The 18,575-nt window shown below is 43.1% G+C and overlaps 5 protein-coding genes across 5 annotated transcripts; 3 read left to right on the top strand and 2 right to left on the bottom strand.

Moving 5' to 3' along the window:
- Nucleotides 1–45: 45 nt before the first annotated feature.
- On the top strand, nucleotides 46–1,044 carry LOC122621015 (putative lipoyltransferase 2, mitochondrial). The gene has a single exon (XM_043798737.1). It carries the CDS (start codon nucleotides 258–260, stop codon nucleotides 960–962), a length of 705 nt encoding a protein of 234 aa, XP_043654672.1. The 5' UTR covers nucleotides 46–257; the 3' UTR covers nucleotides 963–1,044.
- Nucleotides 1,010–4,310, bottom strand: LOC122621012 (tRNA (guanine(10)-N2)-methyltransferase homolog). The gene is made up of 3 exons (XM_043798730.1): nucleotides 4,087–4,310; nucleotides 1,897–2,692; nucleotides 1,010–1,830 (listed from the first exon to the last, which is right to left on the bottom strand). Exons 1-3 carry the CDS (start codon nucleotides 4,210–4,212, stop codon nucleotides 1,286–1,288), a joined length of 1,467 nt encoding a protein of 488 aa, XP_043654665.1. The 5' UTR covers nucleotides 4,213–4,310; the 3' UTR covers nucleotides 1,010–1,285.
- Nucleotides 4,311–4,373: 63 nt separating this feature from the next.
- On the top strand, nucleotides 4,374–8,350 carry LOC122621008 (eukaryotic translation initiation factor 3 subunit A). Its single transcript, XM_043798722.1, has 4 exons — nucleotides 4,374–4,574; nucleotides 4,674–5,758; nucleotides 5,815–8,041; nucleotides 8,101–8,350. The coding sequence occupies exons 1-4, from the start codon at nucleotides 4,526–4,528 to the stop codon at nucleotides 8,148–8,150; spliced, it is 3,411 nt and encodes a 1,136-aa protein (XP_043654657.1). The 5' UTR covers nucleotides 4,374–4,525; the 3' UTR covers nucleotides 8,151–8,350.
- A 1,264-nt stretch (nucleotides 8,351–9,614) lies between these two features.
- Nucleotides 9,615–16,496, top strand: LOC122620593 (peroxisome proliferator-activated receptor gamma coactivator 1-alpha). The gene is made up of 7 exons (XM_043798130.1): nucleotides 9,615–9,986; nucleotides 12,301–12,419; nucleotides 12,473–12,578; nucleotides 12,655–13,473; nucleotides 13,531–15,356; nucleotides 15,416–15,561; nucleotides 15,622–16,496. The coding sequence occupies exons 2-7, from the start codon at nucleotides 12,322–12,324 to the stop codon at nucleotides 15,819–15,821; spliced, it is 3,195 nt and encodes a 1,064-aa protein (XP_043654065.1). The 5' UTR covers nucleotides 9,615–9,986; nucleotides 12,301–12,321; the 3' UTR covers nucleotides 15,822–16,496.
- LOC122620594 lies at nucleotides 11,131–12,231 on the bottom strand. The gene has a single exon (XM_043798131.1). The coding sequence runs from the start codon at nucleotides 12,212–12,214 to the stop codon at nucleotides 11,192–11,194; it is 1,023 nt and encodes a 340-aa protein (XP_043654066.1). The 5' UTR covers nucleotides 12,215–12,231; the 3' UTR covers nucleotides 11,131–11,191.
- Nucleotides 16,497–18,575: the final 2,079 nt, after the last annotated feature.

The raw sequence follows: 18,575 nt of genomic DNA, 5'->3' as shown, positions 1-18,575 counted from the left end.
TGGAATTCCATTTTCCCAAGTGCACTCGACCAACCCTGAAAGTAAACTATACAGCTAAGCAAAGCTAATCGCTGTTGGATTATTAATCACAGATTTCAGAAATCAAAAAACATTTTTCGTTTTTTTCATGGCATTTTCATTGCCACCAATCAGCCCTTTATGCAGATATGTGTATCGATCAACCCGCTGATCATGCAGCCCTGGTTAATATTTGTTGTGTTGAACGTTGCAGCCAAATGATTTTTAAACAATAAAAAATGTCTTCTGTCCGACCGCTGGTAACCGTGGTGCGGGCCGGGCGACATAGCTATTCAGCAGGACTACAGCTACAGCAACGTCTGGCTAAGTCCAACCAGATCCTGAATCCGCCAGCGGAATTCAGAAACTATCTGGTGCTTCAGGAGCACGAACCGGTGTATACAGTCGGACTGAGAACAAAGACCTATACCGTGAAGGATGAGGACCGACTGCGCCGGATAGGAGCGGACTTCCATCGTACAGATCGCGGTGGCATGATTACTTTTCATGGCCCCGGCCAGTTAGTGGCCTATCCCATTCTGCACCTGGGACAGTTCATGCCGAGCATCCGCTGGTACGTGGCGACGTTAGAGCGAATGGTTGTCGAGGCCTGCCACCAGATGGGCATTCGCGGTGCCAAGGCGACCAAAGACACCGGTATTTGGGTGGGTGACAACAAGATCTGTGCCATCGGTATCCACGGCTCGCGTTACGTCACCACTCATGGAATCGGCCTCAATTGCTGCACGGATCTGCGGTGGTTCGAGCACATTGTGCCCTGCGGAATCCAGGGCAAAGGGGTCACCTCGCTCAGCAAGGAGCTGGGCAGACATTTTCCTGTCCAGGAGGCTAGTGGCGCACTCCTCACAAGTTTCGCCAAAGTGTTCGAATGCCGTCTTCAGGAGCAGGCCACACATCCAGCTAGTCCTGATAAAATCGGTTAATACGATTTTTTTGATACATATTGTATTGTATTATAAACACCGCCGAATAAATTAGGAACGCCTCAATACATATTTTATTTAACCTTATGTATTTTAACTATTATACCATACAACGTTAAAGAAATGGGAATCTTTAAAATAAATTGAATAAACTATTCTTAGAACTATATATGTACATCCTAGGTACTAGTGTCAATCGTAATTATCTATATCCTTTTTTATCCAAATCTGAATCAAAATCTTCGAAATTTTATGCTATAAAAGAAAACTCAGCGAAACAAAACCAACAAATAAAGTTGCCCTAAATTGATTTTTTACGGAGATCAGACAAATCGAGCCTTATTCAAATCACACTTTTTGGAGCGCCCATCCGTGGGAATCTTTCCCCGTGCATTCATCTCTACTCGAGCCTGTTCCCGCAGCTCTGCCTTTCGCACACGACGCTCCTTCCGTGACTCCAGAGCGTTGTTAAAGTAGCGATCCCTGAAGTCCTGCGAGAGCGTTGGCAATTGTGTTGTGCTGCCCAATAAGGGTTCAGTCGGACTATACTCGGAAAACTTTTCATAGGTGAGTAGCCGTCTAGCAGTTTTTCCAGTCAATTGCTGCTCTGAGTTGGCTATCAGGTTAAGATTCTGATGCTGTGGCAGCATCTTGGGGTCGTAGTCCTCGCTGTGAAATGGCAGCCAACAGACAAGACGTCCTGCCAGTTTTAGGTGCTTCGCAGCGAACACAAGTAGGTCCCCATAGAGACTCTGCAAGGAATAGTGCGACGTTGATGGGTAATGAACCATGTTGTCACTTCTAGTGTTGGCCTTTAAGCTAATCTTCTTCTCCACCTTTTCCGTGGCCTCTCTTATTCCGTATGGAGCTTAAATAACCAAAGGAATTGGTCAGATGAAAACATAAAGAAGGGGGTAAAAATCAATAAACCTACGATCAGTAATTATGCTATCAAACGAGATACGAGGATCCCACACCGGGTTGGAAAAGTCGGCCACCACCACATCCATGTAGCGATCAGCGCAACCATACTGCTTCAAGTTGGCCCGAATGCTCTCGTCCTTCTCACGCACTTTTTGCGTTATGCGGCTCGGCCGGCAGCGGGCATGCACCATCATGTAGTCTATGTCAGCTCCCAGGACATACCCGCCCCACTTGGCGGCGCTTACCAAAAGCGAGCCCGTCCCCACAAACGGGTCAAATACCAGGTCCCCTTTACGTACCATCGCCTGGTTGGCCATTAGCAGGCTCAGCTGGGCGTCCATGCTGGTGTTGCCGATAAACTTTCGATGCTTCAGCGAGAGCTCCTTGATCAAATGCCGCTGGCCATAGGCCACCAGACGACCAAACATAATATCCTCAGGCTCAGCTGGCACAGCCGTAGGATTAAGGCCCCAAAACTCGATGTACCACCACTCCACCTGGGGATTCCTCAGATTGACCGAACCCTCTATTGGCAAGTAATCCATGGACTCAATTTTCTCGACCTTTTCCCTTTGACTGAAGTGCTTGTTGTAGGTCTCCACAACGATTTTAAAACTAGACTCCAGCCGAAAGTATTCCGCAAGCGTGTTCCAGTTCGCGGTAACATGATTCCGGAGCCTCTGGTGAAACTCTGGTAATTTGTTGGAGTGGGCATAAAGCTCAAACATGGCGCGCAACGAAATGGACCTAGATGCGTATTGCAACGCAGTATCCGTGTCCCGAAATTCAACCACCCAAAAAGGTTTCTGTAATAACGAAGTTATTAGTACAGTAAAGATTATAATTCATGGTAGTATATGGCGGTACTATAAAGTAGGGATTATAAAGGGGTATCCAATAGGGGCGCTCGAACTTTGAAAGCTCATTGGCCTTGTTGTTTGAGTGACAGATGTCAAATGCAGTGTGCTATTCTCATTCCGTCCTCCCAAACCACCATGGCAAATCATAAAATTGTTTTATGAAAATGGGTCTTCAGTTCGAGCTAAGTTCCGCGCGCGCACTTCGCCTGTCTTATGTCGACTATTCGTCGATTGGTGGACAAATTCTAGTCGACCGGGTTAGTAAACAATAAGCCAGTGCCTGTGCATCAACGTAACGCGAGATCTGCCGAGAATATCGCCGCTGTGCGCGACAGTGTCCTCGAAAACCCGCGGCAGTCAATTCCGCGTCGCGCACAAGAACTCGGCCTTTTTTGCAGTCTGGACTTGGACCTGCACCCGTACAAGATCCAGCTGACGCAGGACCTTAAGGATAATGACCAAAGGCAGCGCCGTGTGTTCGCTGACTGGGCATTACAGCAGTTGGAAGTTGACGCCGATTTTGGCAAAGGAATCATCTCCAGCGACGAGGCGCGTTTTTGCATGAATGGCTATGTCAACAAGCAAAATTGCCGTATTTGGGACGAGACCAATCCACACGAGGTTCAAAGTGGCCACCTCACGTGCGATTTGACCCCGCTGGACTTTTTCTTTTGGGGTTTTTTAAGTCGCAGGTCTATGCCAACAAGCCGCAAACCACCGATGCCCTCAAAGTCAACATACGCCACGCCATCGATCAAATTCAACCCGATTTGTGCGCCAGAAGAATCGAAAATTTTACCTTTTTTGTTCGCGCCACCAACCGAAGCCGTCATTTGAATGTTGTCATATCATATTGCAGGTCGATGGACCTTTTAAATAAAAAAAAATTTCGCAAATATCTTATTTCATTTCAGTAATCTAAAAACATGTTGGCCACGCCTCTTCTAAGACCCACTAACCGCCCAAAACTTTCAGATACACTCTTTTTAAAAACTGTCAAATCGTGAGAGCTCGAAGATCATATGGGCAGACCATATGGAAGTATGGACAGACAGACGGACTTGGCTTATCATGATGAAGAACCGCTAACTTTTACCTGTTATATACCCTTTTAGGAATCTAGTATACACTCTTTTTTTATACCCGTTACTCGTAGAGTAAAAAGGTATACTATTTTCGTTGAAAAGTATTTTTACGTTCAAAATATTAAACAAAATTATCAGTAAAAATCACAGTTTGGATGTACATGCATATGACATATGTAGGTACATTGAAACTATTTTTCAATTGGTGGAGTTGTATACAAAATTGTTATAATCTTAAAAGGTTCAACACTTTACCATGGTCTGTTCAGTGAGAACCTGGACTTGAAGTCCAAACATTTTGACCAGCGACTCAAATTCCTGCACTCGAAAGTCAACATGCTCTTGGGCGAACCACAAGATAAACTTCCTCCAGTTTGCCATGTCGCGATTTTAATTTAAAAATTCTTTATTTATATTTTAGGATGACTTTATTACTCCTCGTGTTATTGCTTTCATCTAGCAGAGTTGCACTGTATTGGGCTGACCATCGGCAACTATCGACCTGCACTATCGATAACGCAGCCAGGTGCAGCCCTGCGTGCCGTTAAATCGGCCATTTTGCATGAGTTTCGCAGCTACACGTAGGCGAGCCGAAGATTTTTACAATATTTAGCAACCCCAGGTTTTAGAAAGGTCTAGACCTGCTACCAAAATCCACTTGAAGTGCTGCCGCAAGTAAGTAAAGTCATCGGAAATGGCCCGTTACACGCAACGCCCGGAAAACGCCCTTAAAAGGGCTAATGGTGAGTGTGCTGAAATTTTTCCATGCGGTGTCTGAAGAGAAACTTTTGGCTTCTCGAATCGTGTGTTCTCTTTACTCAACGCCACTCTCTTCGTCGCAGAATTCATCGAGGTTGGAAAGCCGCTAAGGGCACTGGACACGCTGCAGGAAGTTTTCCGGAACAAGCGATGGAACTACGCCTACTCGGAGACGGTCATCGAACCACTCATGTTCAAGTACCTGTACCTTTGCGTGGAACTCAAAAAGTCGCACATTGCCAAGGAGGGTCTCTTCCAGTACCGGAACATGTTCCAGCTGGTGAACGTGAACTCTCTGGAAAATGTGATCCGCGGCTATCTGAAGATGGCTGAAGAGCACACGGAGGCCGCCCAAGCCCAGTCCTCGGCGGCCGTTGCTGTCTTGGAGCTGGATGACCTGGACAACATTGCCACGCCCGAGAGCATTCTGATGAGCGCAGTGTGCGGCGAGGACGCTCAGGACCGCTCCGACCGTACTATCCTGCTCCCGTGGGTCAAGTTCCTGTGGGAGTCCTACTGCCAGTGTCTAGAGCTGCTGCGTGTAAACACACATTGCGAGGCGCTGTACCACGACATCGCCCGCATGGCCTTCCATTTCTGCCTCAAGTACAACCGCAAAAGCGAGTTTCGCCGCTTGTGCGACAAGTTGCGCAAACACTTGGAGGACATCTGCAAGAGCAGCAACCAGACCACCGGTGTCTCGATCAACAAGGTGGAAACACAGCAGCTATGCTTGGACACCAGGTTGCACCTTCTTGACTCGGCCATTCAGATGGAGCTGTGGCAAGAGGCCTACAGGGCAATCGAGGATATCCATGGCCTGATGGCTCTTTCCAAAAAGACACCCGTACCGAAAACTATGGCCAACTATTACCAAAAATTAGCTATGGTCTTCAGCAAGGCTGGCAACCAGTTGTTCCACGCTGCAGCCCTGCTAAAGCTCTTCCAACTGACGCGCGAGCTGAAGAAGAACCTGACAAAAGACGACTTGCAGCGTATGGCTGCACACGTTCTCCTGGCCACTCTTTCTATTCCGTTGCCTTCGGCCCATCCAGAGTTCGACAGGTTCATCGAGGCTGATAAGAGCCCCCTGGAAAAGGCACAGAAGTTGGCCGTGCTCCTGGGCCTGCCCCAACCGCCAACCCGGGTCTCACTTATTCGTGAAGTGGTAAGAATCACACAATATAGTAATGTCTTACGAGTAATCCTTAAACATTAAAACAGGTGCGCTTGAATGTTCCTCAACTCGTATCTGAGGACTTTCGTAACCTATACAACTGGTTGGAGGTGGATTTCAACCCACTGAATTTGTGCAAGCGCATTCAGTCTATCGTGGACTTCATTGAGAACGGCTCCGAAAACGCCTTGCTCACTCCTTACATCCAGTCGCTTAAGGACGTGACTATCATGCGTCTGATTCGGCAGATCTCTCAAGTTTATGAGAGCATTGAGTTCCAGCGTCTTATGCAGCTGGCCAGCTTTTGCAACATTTTTGAATTGGAAAAACTGCTGGTGGAGTCCGTACGTCACAATGACATGCAGATTCGCATCGACCACCAGAAAAACAGTATCTATTTTGGCACTGATTTGACCGAGAGTCAACGTGAATACCGCCCCGACGGGCCCGCTTTGCAATCGATGCCCTCGGAACAAATTCGCTCTCAATTGGTGAATATGTCTACTGTTCTGACACGGGCAGTTTCAATCGTCTATCCGAACCGTGAACGTGACCAGCGGGCCAAGCTCCGCGCCCAGATGGTGAACCACTACCATGAGATCAAGGATCGCGAGCACCAGCGTATTCTTCAGCGTCAAAAAATCATCGAGGACAGGAAGGAGTACATCGAGAAGCAGAATAATGCCCGTGAAGAGGAAGAGGCCCGGCGTCAGGAGGAGGAATCGCGCAAGGCCAAACTGGCCGAACAGAAGCGCCTCGAGCAGGAGCAAGAAGAACGGGAACGCAAGCGCCATCAGAACGAAATCCAAGCTATCCGGGAGAAGAGTCTCAAGGAGAAGGTTCAGCAAATCTCGCAGACTGCTCATGGCAAAAAGATGCTTTCCAAGCTGGATGAGGAAGGCATTAAGAAGTTGGACGCAGAGCAGATCGCCAAGAGAGAAAGCGAGGAACTTCAGCGCGAGGCCAAGGAACTGCAATCAAAACTCAAGTCGCAGGAGAAGAAAATCGACTACTTTGAGCGCGCCAAGCGCCTGGAGGAGATTCCGCTTTTCGAAAAATACTTGGCCGAAAAGCAGGTTAAGGACAAGGAGTTTTGGGAAGCAACCGAGAAGACGCGCATCGAAAATGCCATTGCCGAACGGAAGGATGCCGTCGGCCAGCAGGAGCGTCTTAAGCGCATGTATCCGGACCGGGATGAATTTCTTGACGCCCTTAAAAAAGAACGTGCCTCCCTCTATGTCGAAAAGCTCAAAAAGTTCGAGGCTGCTCTAGAGGCAGAGCGCAAAAAGCGCTTGGCCGATCGCATTATTCGACGCCGCGAGGAGCGCCGTCAGGCCTTCCTTCGCGAAAAAGAGGAGGAGCGTCTTCGCAAGGAGGAGGAAATTCGTTTGGCACAGGCTGCCGAAGAGCGCGCCGCAGCAGAAGCCCGCCGTTTGGAACGTGAAGCTGAGGACGAAAAGCGTCGCGCTCAATCCGAAAAGCAGCGTGCGAAGGAGGAGGAAGCCGAGCGTAAAATTAAAGAAGATCGAGAACGTCTGGCCAGGGAGTTAGCTTCAGAACGTGAGCGCACTGAAAAGGAGCGTGACACATGGCGTCCACGTGGCGGTGACCGTCCCAGCGCACCTTCTGGAGGATCCGGAGAGTGGCGACGTGGTGCGCCTACGGCCAGCAACGAGCGTGGCGTCGAGCGCGGGGGAGACCGTATTGAGCGCGGAGGAGACCGAATCGAGCGTGGTGGAGAACGCATTGAACGAGGCGGTGAACGTGACCGCAAGGACAACGAGGGAGCGGACTCCTCATGGCGTGTGCGACGAGAGCCAGATTCACAGCGTGCTGCTGCTCCCAAAGACGGTGGCGCTCCACAATCGCGCGATGACAAGTGGCGGCGTGGCGGTGAACGTGACCGCGACTTCCGTAATGATGGGGCTCGTCGCGGTAGGGATGATGGACCTCGCCGTGACCGTGACGATGGTCCTCGCCGGGATCGTGACGATGAGCGTAGTGGATTCCGCCGCAACGACGGTCAACGTCGTACCGAAGAGCCTCAGCGCGAAACTGGAGGAAACTGGCGAGACGCTCCACGCCACGCTGATCGGGAAAACCGTCGCACAGCTGGTGACAGACGCGACCGAGATGTGCGCGAGACTCGTGGCGATCAGCGCGGCTCTGCTCCTAAAGAAGCAGCCAGTAGCGGTGCAGGCGGCAATTGGCGTACGACTCCTGCGACCCGCGAGGAGAAGCCCGCAGCTAAGCGCGATCAACCACAGGAAAAGGGTGAGTAATATCAACTTCAAACCAAATTAACGTTCTTATTAATGCGTTATATCTTTCAGAAAACAAAGCTGCCGATGATGGCGAGTGGACCAGCGTAAAGCGTCGTTAATAATTATCAACAATGTCGTATATACCCAACATAATATTCCCACTAAGTTTTTATTTTATCCGACTTGTACTTTATTGGTATAGAGCTTAGTCGTCCGGTATATTATGTCTATCCAAAGCTTGTGCCAGATGGTTAGAATTCACTTGGCTGTAGGACCGATACTTATTAAAGTACTTTTGAATAAAATAATGTTCTAACAATTCAAACTTCTTTTTCCGAACAGTTTAGGTTTAGTTTACCAGTGTACTATCCAATTGACGTATATCAACCTCAATTCCATTTCTTTAAAAAGACTATACTGAAATTATACATTTTTTAAAGAAAATTTTTATTACACAAAATTTGTTTTTGTCCTATAGGGCAAACTAGCAGTGTGATTGAATTTATATTGTGTTTTCTTCGTGACATTTTTCAAATTAGAACCTGGAGAATCAAAAACAAATTATCTCGGTGGTTCTTATTGGTTCAATTCAAAAATCAATACATTTTTAGTATAGATTAAAGAACAGCTGCTTTTTAGAGTCCTTTTTAAGTTATATTTCGACAGAGAAAACATTAAAATGTAGATTGAAAACTAAACAAATTCGGGTTATTTCATAATTAGTTCTTTCTTGGAACCTCGACTTTTTACCAACACAATTTATTATTGTACATTAACAGGCAACCCACAAATAAAAAAAAAGTTAAGAAATGATTGTAAAATGGGTAAAAAAAATCTCATCGTTAGATGAAATAAATATTTGCAGAGGGTATAAATTCGAGTAAATTGAGAAATTCTTTCAACTTCTTCAAAAATATGCGTTTTTGCTATAAATTAAATGGAATGTTTGATTTTATTTTGAAATAAGTTTCTAATTAATTATTGCAATTCAATATAGGAACCAAGACAGTATAATTTTACTAGTGCAACTTAACAATTGGAGTGTCGTAAACTTTAAGCAAAAATGTATAAATTTTGTGAACTAAAATTTTTTTGTTCAAAAATGTATCAATATAAAATATTTAAATTTTATTTGTATATAATTTTTTATTATAATTATTTTTATAAATTTATAAAAACAACAAGATAGTCGACTATCAAATATCCGTTACTCAGGTAGTGGAAGTGCGAAGGACGTTAGAGTGGGCGTGGCAAAACGATTTTTGGCAAATCGAGAAAAAATTTACAAGACTAACAAAAATGTGCAAAGATATCAAAACATTTTTAAAAAATGTGGGCGGCTTTGTCTATGTTACTCCACGAGTAACGGGTATACCAATTTTCTATACATATAACAGAATATTAATAAAAAACTATTTTTAAGTTTTATTGTGGCTTAACATTGTTTTATTCATTTAATTTATATATACATTTTTGTATAAATAAATATATAAATTGATTACGCGTTTTCAATTACACACTTAACTAGTATTTTCTTTCGAAATTGGCATTAATGCCATTGCCTCGTGGGATCTTCGCCGAGCGAGCACCTGGTCACACTATCTGCGCCGCTGCCGCGAATCTCGGTCCACGTGAACAAATTTTGGGCAATGTGCTATTCCGAGCTCATGAGATAAAGTTATTGCGAGGTGCTTTGGAGTGCAGTTACGTTGGCTCACCTTGAACGGCGGGTGATCGTGAACCTCGGGCGGAACAGAAAGACACAGTTGGACTGCCGGCCTAAAAAGTCCTTTTGTGGCCCAGACTTGTGCATGTGTTAGTGCCGCAGACGCGGCGCTCAACATGTGAGGTTAAAGCAGGCGGACAAACAGACGACGGCAACAATAGGAACAAGCGTTCGGCTGGAAAAGCCCTTTACGAGAATAAGATCCGGAACCACGAAGGAAGTTAAAAAGGTAGCATTGCTCGGCGCGCTCCACAGTTTGCCCATTGCTAATTTGATAGCGAATCCGCTGAGCTTTGGGAAAAAAGGCTTTCCAAACAAAAGTGCCAAGTCGTGAAAAGTGATATGCAAAACCTGCGAAAAGTATTCAATTCGATTGCTGTTCGCCCAGAAGCAAAATCAAAAGCACATGGCGTGGCGGCATTTGCACGCACACTCGCCCATCGCGGGCTCACATACACATACACGTGGTTGGGGCAAACATGTGCTGCTACTGCTTTTTTCAAGCGTCATCGGTGTGTGAGCATGTTTGTTATTGTTGGCTGTCGAAGTCTTTGGCTGAAACTATTTTGTTTTGAGTTCAGGTCAAGTCCTGAAGACTGCTCTAAATCAGGTTTTCAGCAAGGCGCAAAAATTTCATATTTTTATATCCGTACCTCGTACAGTAAAGAGTGTGTTGTTAATTTGTCAATCTAGGCATGCACCCATTAAAGTGGTTTTCGAGTTTTCTTTTTATTCTCATAACACGGTAATATAAGAGTAATATGGCTTTTAAACAAAGAAAATACTGGGCTCAAACTTTGTGACAAAAATATGTTACCAAAAATGTACTGAGATGCAAAAAAAACGACCGTTGTAACTACAGATTTAAAAAAAAATTGATCCTATTAATCGGAAAAATGTGTCGTTCGACGAGTATATCTAGCTAGGATACAATAGTGTTAATCAGTTTGAGACGTCCCAGAAGCTCAAATTTTCTAAACGTTAATTCGCCTATTTCCCTAGCAGATTTTTTGCGTCCCCATAAAGTCCCCTTTCGCACAACATTCTCGGTGCTTGTCACTATGCCGTCACTTCAGTAAAGCACCAACAGCCAGAAAAATATAAATAAACAACTTCTGAATATATACCAACCTTTCCCAACCATAATCTTTTTCTATAGCGTTTTTTGTGTTGGTTTAATTGATTTATAAGAAATTTAAATATGTGCATAAGAGTAGAACAATTTGACTTACACGTACATAGGTAAATTAAAGGGTACTTATTGTGCAGCGTGTGAATCGATGAGTCTTTATATTACGTTAATATAAAATTGTATGAAATAGTATTGGAGAAATCATGTTTAAGTGCTACATTTAAATTACTGATAAAACGTGTTTTAGGCTTTGGTTCTATCGTCCCTTTATTAAGATTTTAGTATTAAGTAATATGTTTTATTTACATTTTTATAGTATCGCTCTGCTTTTTCTCTCGCTGAGCTAGTCGTTGTGCAAGTGTTGCATGCTTGTTATGCATTTTATTGAGGATTTTTTCGCGGTCCTTTTCCAGTTTACCGAGCTGTTGCTCCACCTTGTCCATCACTTCGTTCGGCAGATGTATACATGATTGTACACCAAGGCCTCTGGTCGCAAGTTCGCCCAGCTGAAAAGCCAACTGAGCATTGGTGCCAGTAAGGACGATGAAGCCTGCGTTTTCGAAAACCTTCATAGGCGGTCCTGGATCCCTAGGAGGCTCAGTTGACTTGAAGCATGGTACTTTGCGGTCGTAGTCTCCATCAGTTTTAAATATGTCCTCCGAGCTATTAAAAACTTTTCGTGTAAACTGCAAATCTGGACTGTGCTCTGCTACATTTTCCGCCGGAATTCGAGATTTTGAACCGAGGTTTCGTAATGGCAAGACAGAGTGCAAATGCGTCTTAATTTGTTCGCAAATTTTGGACATCAACGGTACTCTGGAGTTTGGAGTTTTATGGGTCGCTTTATTGTTTATCCTTGGAAGCAGTGTAGTAAATCCGGATGAACTATTTCGGAATTGTTCCGAGTTCAAAGCCTTATTTTTTACCTCCGACAAAAAAGTTGTCTTGTGACTAGTTAACCGAATTTTTTGCAGAGCATCGCAGCGCTGAATGCTCTCTTTAGATTCGCCGAACGGTTGTTCTGAAGACGGAGTTTTGGGCTTCTCATCCTTTTCATCTAAAGTCGTCAAGGAGATACTTTTATCTTTTTTCTTTGGGTATGCCACTTTTATGTTAGGTGAATCAGTCGAACGTGGGATTAAGGAAATCGGAGCGTCTCCTTTGATCCTGGGCGCATTATTCTCATTTGCTTTTTCATTGGCCTTTAGTCTGAACTCTGCAGCTTTGCGTTGGCGCCTTGTGATCACTTTTTTTGGCATTTCTTTTTTTTTTTTTATTATATGGTGTAAATTTGATTGTACCTGACGTTTTGCTATTAAAAGCATACATATGTGGATTGATAACGAAAAGACAACGTTGTTTGCTTTTGTTTTTAGGAGCACCCTTATTATCCGAGTTTATTTATTTGCAGTTAATTTACAATTGACGCAAAATGGATTCACGAATGCTAAATGTATTCCAGGAAGATCCCTTTGAGGGAAACTATACCAAATACGAGTCTGAACCGAATTTCTGGTCATCTAATGATGAGTAAGTGATTGTCATTACAAAAATGTACTAAAAACTAATGCAAAACCTTTCAGACTGCAACTGACAGATACACTTAGCGGCATCCTACCCATCGCGCCCACAGACGAGTCACTGCTCAACCATAACCGGGAGGAGGATCAGCAAAACAGGAAGAATCTGGTAGGTGTTGGCTCGAGTTTCATTAAAGTGAACACACAGACTCGATCAGTATTATTTCAATTAATTCTTTGAATAGCTGATCTACAATGACTTCGTGGAACAGGAGCTCAGCGACCATGATGCAAATGTGCTCAATGCCCAGGTCTATCGGGCCATCGCCGAAAGCGAGGTCGAGGTGTCCTATGAGAAGCAGGGCCAGATCAGCGCTATTATGGAGTTTGACAAAGAAGATATTGAAATCGACGGGCTTACAGAGGAGGAGGACAACCAAAGCCAGTCCACATTTCGAACTCGCACAGACAGCTCTTCGATTGGTGATTATGAATCGCACTCCAGCGATTACGAAGATGAATATGACATTGTTAACGAAGAAAAAAAACCAAGGTTGCTTGCTGTCCATAACAACATTGTCAACTTGCAGAGCTCTTGTGAAAACAAGGGACGTACGCTCAGTACTAACACTATCATATCCGAAGTAGACGCTTTGGGGCTAAATATTGATGTTAATAACTTTGACCTGGCTGACTTCATTACCAAAGACGATTTTGCTGAGAATTTAAACGCCTGTCGCATAAAAGAATCTCTGCAAGCACAGGGATATACTAAATCTAAGACTTCAGCAGAAGTTCCCCTAGTTTTTACCTCACCCGTTGCCACAATAATGGCAAAACGCATGACCATTTCTTCTAATCCTCGCGATTCCGATTATGACTCTGACTCGATTATTGACGTTGAAACTGTAGATGTAATCGATACGAATAAAGCTATCTGGGAAAAAGATAAGCCAGCAAAAGTGCCTCAAACTTCCGATGATTTATGCTTTGTAGACAATGTAATAGACGATCCCTCATGGAGTCCGAGGTCCACAAAAAAGGTCACATCTAGTATCAAAGAGGTGAGTCCTAAGACCAATACTAGTTTTAAAATTTTTTATAACAGTAACTCAATATAGGATAAAACCGAACAACTGGAAACATATCAACCTGCGGTCCCAGCGTTAAGCAAACCGAAGCATACAAATATTTGCCTGGTGCCTAATAAAAAGCAGTGCGATTTTCTTAAACGTAAGGTTGGAACTTCCTCCTCGTTCAAGCCAGCTAAGGCGACAACAAAAAAAGTGAACGAGGCTATGAGCAACAAGCAGCCGCCAGTTAAAAATACTCAATGTACGGGTATCGGTTTGGGTGGAAAAAACCTTTCGCTTCTAAAGCAGGAGAGGGACGCCGCAGTATCGAAATGCGCGGAAAAACCTCTAACACACTCAACCCCTCCGACCACAATCCTACCACCAGCAAAGCGAAAGCTAAATCTAGAAGAGTACAAACAGCGTCGTTGTGGCGGTGTTGGCGCTGTAAATCCTAAACCGACTCCGCCCAAGCAGGCGAAAGTAGAAGTTGCTAGCAAACGCATTGCTCCTTCCCCTTTAAAACCAACACCATCGCCTAAAAAAACGGAAATAGTCAACATTGTAAACAGCCTTAAATGCCCCACCGCAAAGCAATCTTCTTTGCCCATGGATCCCATTACCGTGGCCAAGAACAAGGTGCTGCGTATGTTAGAGATGAAACGTGCCCAACAGCTAAAAATAATTGATTCCCGAGTATCAACCAAGGTGCCACGCGTAACCAAGCTGCCGCCACTTAAGGATATTGTAAAGGACACCTATTGCATGGAAACTGTGGATACCGGCACAGAGATAGCGCCACTCAGCAACAAACTTCACCCGGAATATGAGGAGATTATAATAGTTTCAGTTAGTTGTAATACAGACATAACGATACCGCCCAATCAATTAAGCAAGGCCTCCCCTCGCTCTCTCTTAAAGTCATCAGTTTTGCTATACAACATCTCAAACGGTCAAGATGCCAATAAGGACCTAAGCAACTCCCTAATAGCCAGCATTCAAAGCGAGGTTGTCAGGCAAACAAGTAACACTACTCTCTCAACGATACAGTCCAACGCAACTCAAGATATGTCTTCAGCTGATAAAAATGTTCAGCATGGCGAGGACATGGTCATCATGCACTTACCCAAGGATCGGTTGCGCAAAACTCTTGTGAGCATTGCAATACAAACTGATCTGCAACCTGAATTTCCCCTATTGACACTGCCCCAAAAGCGACAGTCTCGAGAGCGTACGCGACGGAAATACCGCAAGCAACGGACGCATGGCTCGGGTTCAAATATGTCGTCTTCTTCGAGTGACTCTTCCTCCGACTGCAGCAGCTTGATGTCATACAGATCTCGGTCACGATGCGATTCGATTGAACAGATGCGTCACTTAGATGTAGCAGCAACGTGTGGGGGAAGCAGTATTGGAATCGGCGGTTATTCTTCTCGTAGCACTCAACGTCATCGCAGCTCGGTAAGCTCTTCATCTTACTCAGAGAATGGCAAGTACAAGCGTAAACAGCGCCGCACCAGTTACAACAAGCGTAGATCCAAAAACCAAAAGCGGGGCAGTATTTGTTCGTCATGCTCGGGCTCCGAGAAAAGCGATCGCGAACGCAGCCGCAGCCGTAGCCCGCACAGAAAATTGCACCACTCGCGGTGCCGTTCACGCTCAAAGTCTAATACACGCTGCCCTAAAAACAACTCCCCCTATAACAACAATAAGCGTGGATTTGTAGATCGTAACGTGTCGCAACCGGCTGTTGAGGAGCGGCGAATCGTCTACGTCGGGCGCATTGAGCAAGAAACCACAAAGGAATTGCTGCGTCGAAAATTTCTACCCTATGGAAGCATTAAACAAATAACAATACACTACAAGGAAAATGGGTAGGAAAAGAAAGCTTCCAATATTATTTAAAATTAGCTTTTAAAACATTTTATTTTAGAATGAAGTACGGGTTCGTTACGTACGATAGAGCGCAGGACGCATTCACGGCCATTGACACGAGTCATAGGGACTCGCAAATAAACATGTACGACATTAGTTTTGGAGGGAGACGTGCTTTCTGTCGTGCATCTTACGCTGACTTGGGTGAGTTGTAATACTTTTAGCATCATTTTTACATACGTTTTTATCTAATTTGTCTTATAGATAATGCCGGCATTAATAATTACAACTCATATGTGTTTCTCAAGGAAACACCAGCACCGAAAGTAGCCGAAGACTCTTTCGAAGCTTTGTTACTTAAGGTAAAAGCAAAGTTAAACGCTGGCAAGTCACCAGTAGCTAAATCTACGCTTGATGCACCATCAGATATAGATTCTGTACCACAGGGGCACAGCCAGATATGACATCTTGGCAGAAACCTGCTTAATATCGTATTTTTAACTTTTTTTTGTTAAATTGAAGTATGTTACAAGCATTCAACCACTATCATTGCACAATTGTAGACCAATTTTAAATTTTTCTACCTAAAAACCTGAAACGCCTGATTACAATTCATAATTTATTTTAAAACAGTTGACAGAGCGATTGTAAGCAATTTATTGTAAGCAATAAAACTAATGCAATGTACATTAGGATAATTGTAATTACCGTGAAGTAAACCTCACAGCAAGAATTGAAAAGAAAATTGAATTGTGATAACCGCGTAATGCATACAAAGTCATTTAAAGCATGTAAGTTAGCAGAAGATCAATAGAAATAAATCCACTCATAAAAGCTTTGTAATAATCTATTTAACAATTAAACAAATGAAACTTAAAACAACCAGCCACCACAACAATAATAACAACTCAAATTCATTAAGCCTAAAAAATGTGTATAAGAACTATGTATTTTGAGAGAAAGAGAAAGAAACGCGCATGCAGCTTGCGTTGGCCACGAATTGAACTGTTGATAACTAAACTTTGATATTAGTTTGTAAAAAGCCTATTTTGTACGTACTTTTAATTTACTCCCTAATTTTTGAATAGCAATACATCAAATACAGAAGCTCCACTAAAGCTATTATAAATACTTTAAAATGTAGCTTTGATATTATTTGTTAGGCTTGTTTCTCTTTTCAAATTTTATTCTGCAAATCTAACAATTGTATGACCAAGCACTGACTTTGAAAGTAGCCTGTTACAATTTCTTTGGATTATTAAGTTATAAATATACAAGTAAAACAATATAATTACTTTTTCAAAACAATTAGCCAAACAAAAAAAATGTGTTGCCATTTTATCATTTGTCTTTCCAATTTATATTGATATGCCGGAAACATTTTGGCCACGCCCACTCTAACATCCACACACAGCCATTAAAAATTTTATTTCGATTTAGTTAATTTTTTTTTATTCCAATTTCGGTCGATATGCCAGAAAAATGTTAAAATTTCTCGTTCACACTTTACACTAGCAGTTTCCAGTAACACTTACAGCCGTGGACGTATAAATAGCACACATCAGAACAGTAACTTTAGATCGATTAATTCAGAAGTATTTGGCTTTCGATTCCAAAAATTTTGATGTGAATTGATTATTGCTCTCTTCTAGATGACGTACAACCCAAAAATTTACCATTATCATTTTATTCTTCTGCTTTATGCTTAATTTTCGTTCGCGAGTGATTATTTAGCGTGGTCACAGAAATAGCACACTTTAAAGAACTTACAGCAAATTCCGTGTAAAAAGTGGTTTTCCTTAGTTTTTTATCGTGATTTAAAAAATTTCGTCAACAAATTTATGTAATTTAATACAAAAGTTAAAAAAATGGGTCGAGGAAAGCATTGTTCAGTTGAAGAAAGGAGGATGATATTCAACCTAACTAAATCTGGCAATACACCTGCTGAAATTGCCGAAATAATGAAATGTTCGAGGAAAATGGTATATAATGCACTAAAGGTAGTGAAGGAAAGCACAGCATATTTGACCAATCAAAAAAAACGCAAACCAAAGCCACGAAAAACTGATCCGCGTACAGATATGCTCATAGTACGGAAGAGCAAGGCGGATCCTTTCAAGTCCTCCCGCGAAATTATGGAGGAAATAAATAAAGAATGTGGCACAAATGCATCGAGGAAATTAGTGGCAAGAAGACTAAATGAAGCTTCCCTCTTTGGACGCATCAGCAGAAAAAAACCGCTCCTGTCCAAACGCAACATATCGCAACGATTAAGTTTCGCACGGGCCCACCGGGATAAGGACCTGAGTTTTTGGAAAAACATCCTTTGGAGCGATGAAACAAAAATCAATAAAATAGGACACGATGGGAAAACATTTGTTCGTCGTCCAAAAGGCCAAGCTCTTAACCCCAGGTACACCATCAAGACTGTTAAGCACGGTACCGGTTCCATTATGTGCTGGGGTGCATTTTCCTGGCGTGGTGTGGTTCCGCTTTACCGGATCAATGGCGTAATGGATCGCTTTATGTATGTGGACATTCTCAAAAATCAAATGGAACCATTTACGTTTGAGAACATGCCTCTGAAATGGACATTCCAGCACGACAACGACCCAAAGCACACATCTCGTGTCGTTAAAAAGTGGTTGAAGGACGAATCCATCCAAGTTCTGGAATGGCCGGCTCAAAGCCCTGACATAAATCCCATAGAAAATCTATGGAATGATGTCAAGGTTATGATATCCAAAAAAAAATTTTCGAATCTTGACGATTTGTGGAAAGGTGTCCAAGAAGCCTGGAACTCCATTCCAAAGGATAGATGTCAGAAGCTTGTGGAGAGTATGGGTTGAAGATGTAACGCAGTCATCGAAAATCATGGATACTCAACCAAATATTAAATTTGCTTTACATTAATTACTTTTAAACTTATTTTTTATGATTAATTAAAGATATTTTGAAATTGTGCTATTTCTGTGACCACGCATTTTTCGTTGTTTTTTAGTTTTTAAATTTCCACAATTTTTTTTTTAAACATTTTTATAAACATTTATTTATAAACATTTATTTATTTCTGGCAAGTCAAGACTATACGGGAGCCGCCAAAGTATCGATCCGATAAACTTTATTCAAATCGGTTTAATACAATTATTTTCTACCCCTTTTAAAATAAGGAAATTATATTTGAGGTATAATTAATACTCGTCCTTGTTTGCATACTA

The sequence above is a fragment of the Drosophila teissieri genome, chromosome 3R (assembly GCF_016746235.2).
Source record: "Drosophila teissieri strain GT53w chromosome 3R, Prin_Dtei_1.1, whole genome shotgun sequence".
Classification (NCBI taxonomy): domain Eukaryota; kingdom Metazoa; phylum Arthropoda; class Insecta; order Diptera; family Drosophilidae; genus Drosophila; species Drosophila teissieri.
The sequence above is the reverse complement of the archived record's forward strand: the minus strand, read 5'-3'. Positions and strand labels throughout refer to the sequence as shown.

What these genes read in the sequence shown, in the direction of transcription:
- LOC122621015 (XM_043798737.1), top strand. Translation starts at nt 258, where the DNA reads ATGTCTTCTGTCCGACCGCTGGTAACCGTGGTGCGGGCCGGGCGACAT.
- LOC122621012 (XM_043798730.1), bottom strand. Translation starts at nt 4,212, where the DNA reads ATGGCAAACTGGAGGAAGTTTATCTTGTGGTTCGCCCAAGAGCATGTT. An exon ending in TTCTCACTGAACAGACCATG is followed by an intron (nt 2,693 to 4,086) that starts GTAAAGTGTTGA and finishes TCGTTATTACAG; the next exon opens with AAACCTTTTTGGGTGGTTGA. An exon ending in TGATAGCATAATTACTGATC is followed by an intron (nt 1,831 to 1,896) that starts GTAGGTTTATTG and finishes TGGTTATTTAAG; the next exon opens with CTCCATACGGAATAAGAGAG.
- LOC122621008 (XM_043798722.1), top strand. Translation starts at nt 4,526, where the DNA reads ATGGCCCGTTACACGCAACGCCCGGAAAACGCCCTTAAAAGGGCTAAT. An exon ending in TCTCACTTATTCGTGAAGTG is followed by an intron (nt 5,759 to 5,814) that starts GTAAGAATCACA and finishes ACATTAAAACAG; the next exon opens with GTGCGCTTGAATGTTCCTCA. An exon ending in CGATCAACCACAGGAAAAGG is followed by an intron (nt 8,042 to 8,100) that starts GTGAGTAATATC and finishes TATATCTTTCAG; the next exon opens with AAAACAAAGCTGCCGATGAT.
- LOC122620594 (XM_043798131.1), bottom strand. Translation starts at nt 12,214, where the DNA reads ATGCTTTTAATAGCAAAACGTCAGGTACAATCAAATTTACACCATATA.
- LOC122620593 (XM_043798130.1), top strand. Translation starts at nt 12,322, where the DNA reads ATGGATTCACGAATGCTAAATGTATTCCAGGAAGATCCCTTTGAGGGA. An exon ending in TCACATCTAGTATCAAAGAG is followed by an intron (nt 13,474 to 13,530) that starts GTGAGTCCTAAG and finishes AACTCAATATAG; the next exon opens with GATAAAACCGAACAACTGGA. An exon ending in ATACACTACAAGGAAAATGG is followed by an intron (nt 15,357 to 15,415) that starts GTAGGAAAAGAA and finishes ATTTTATTTTAG; the next exon opens with AATGAAGTACGGGTTCGTTA.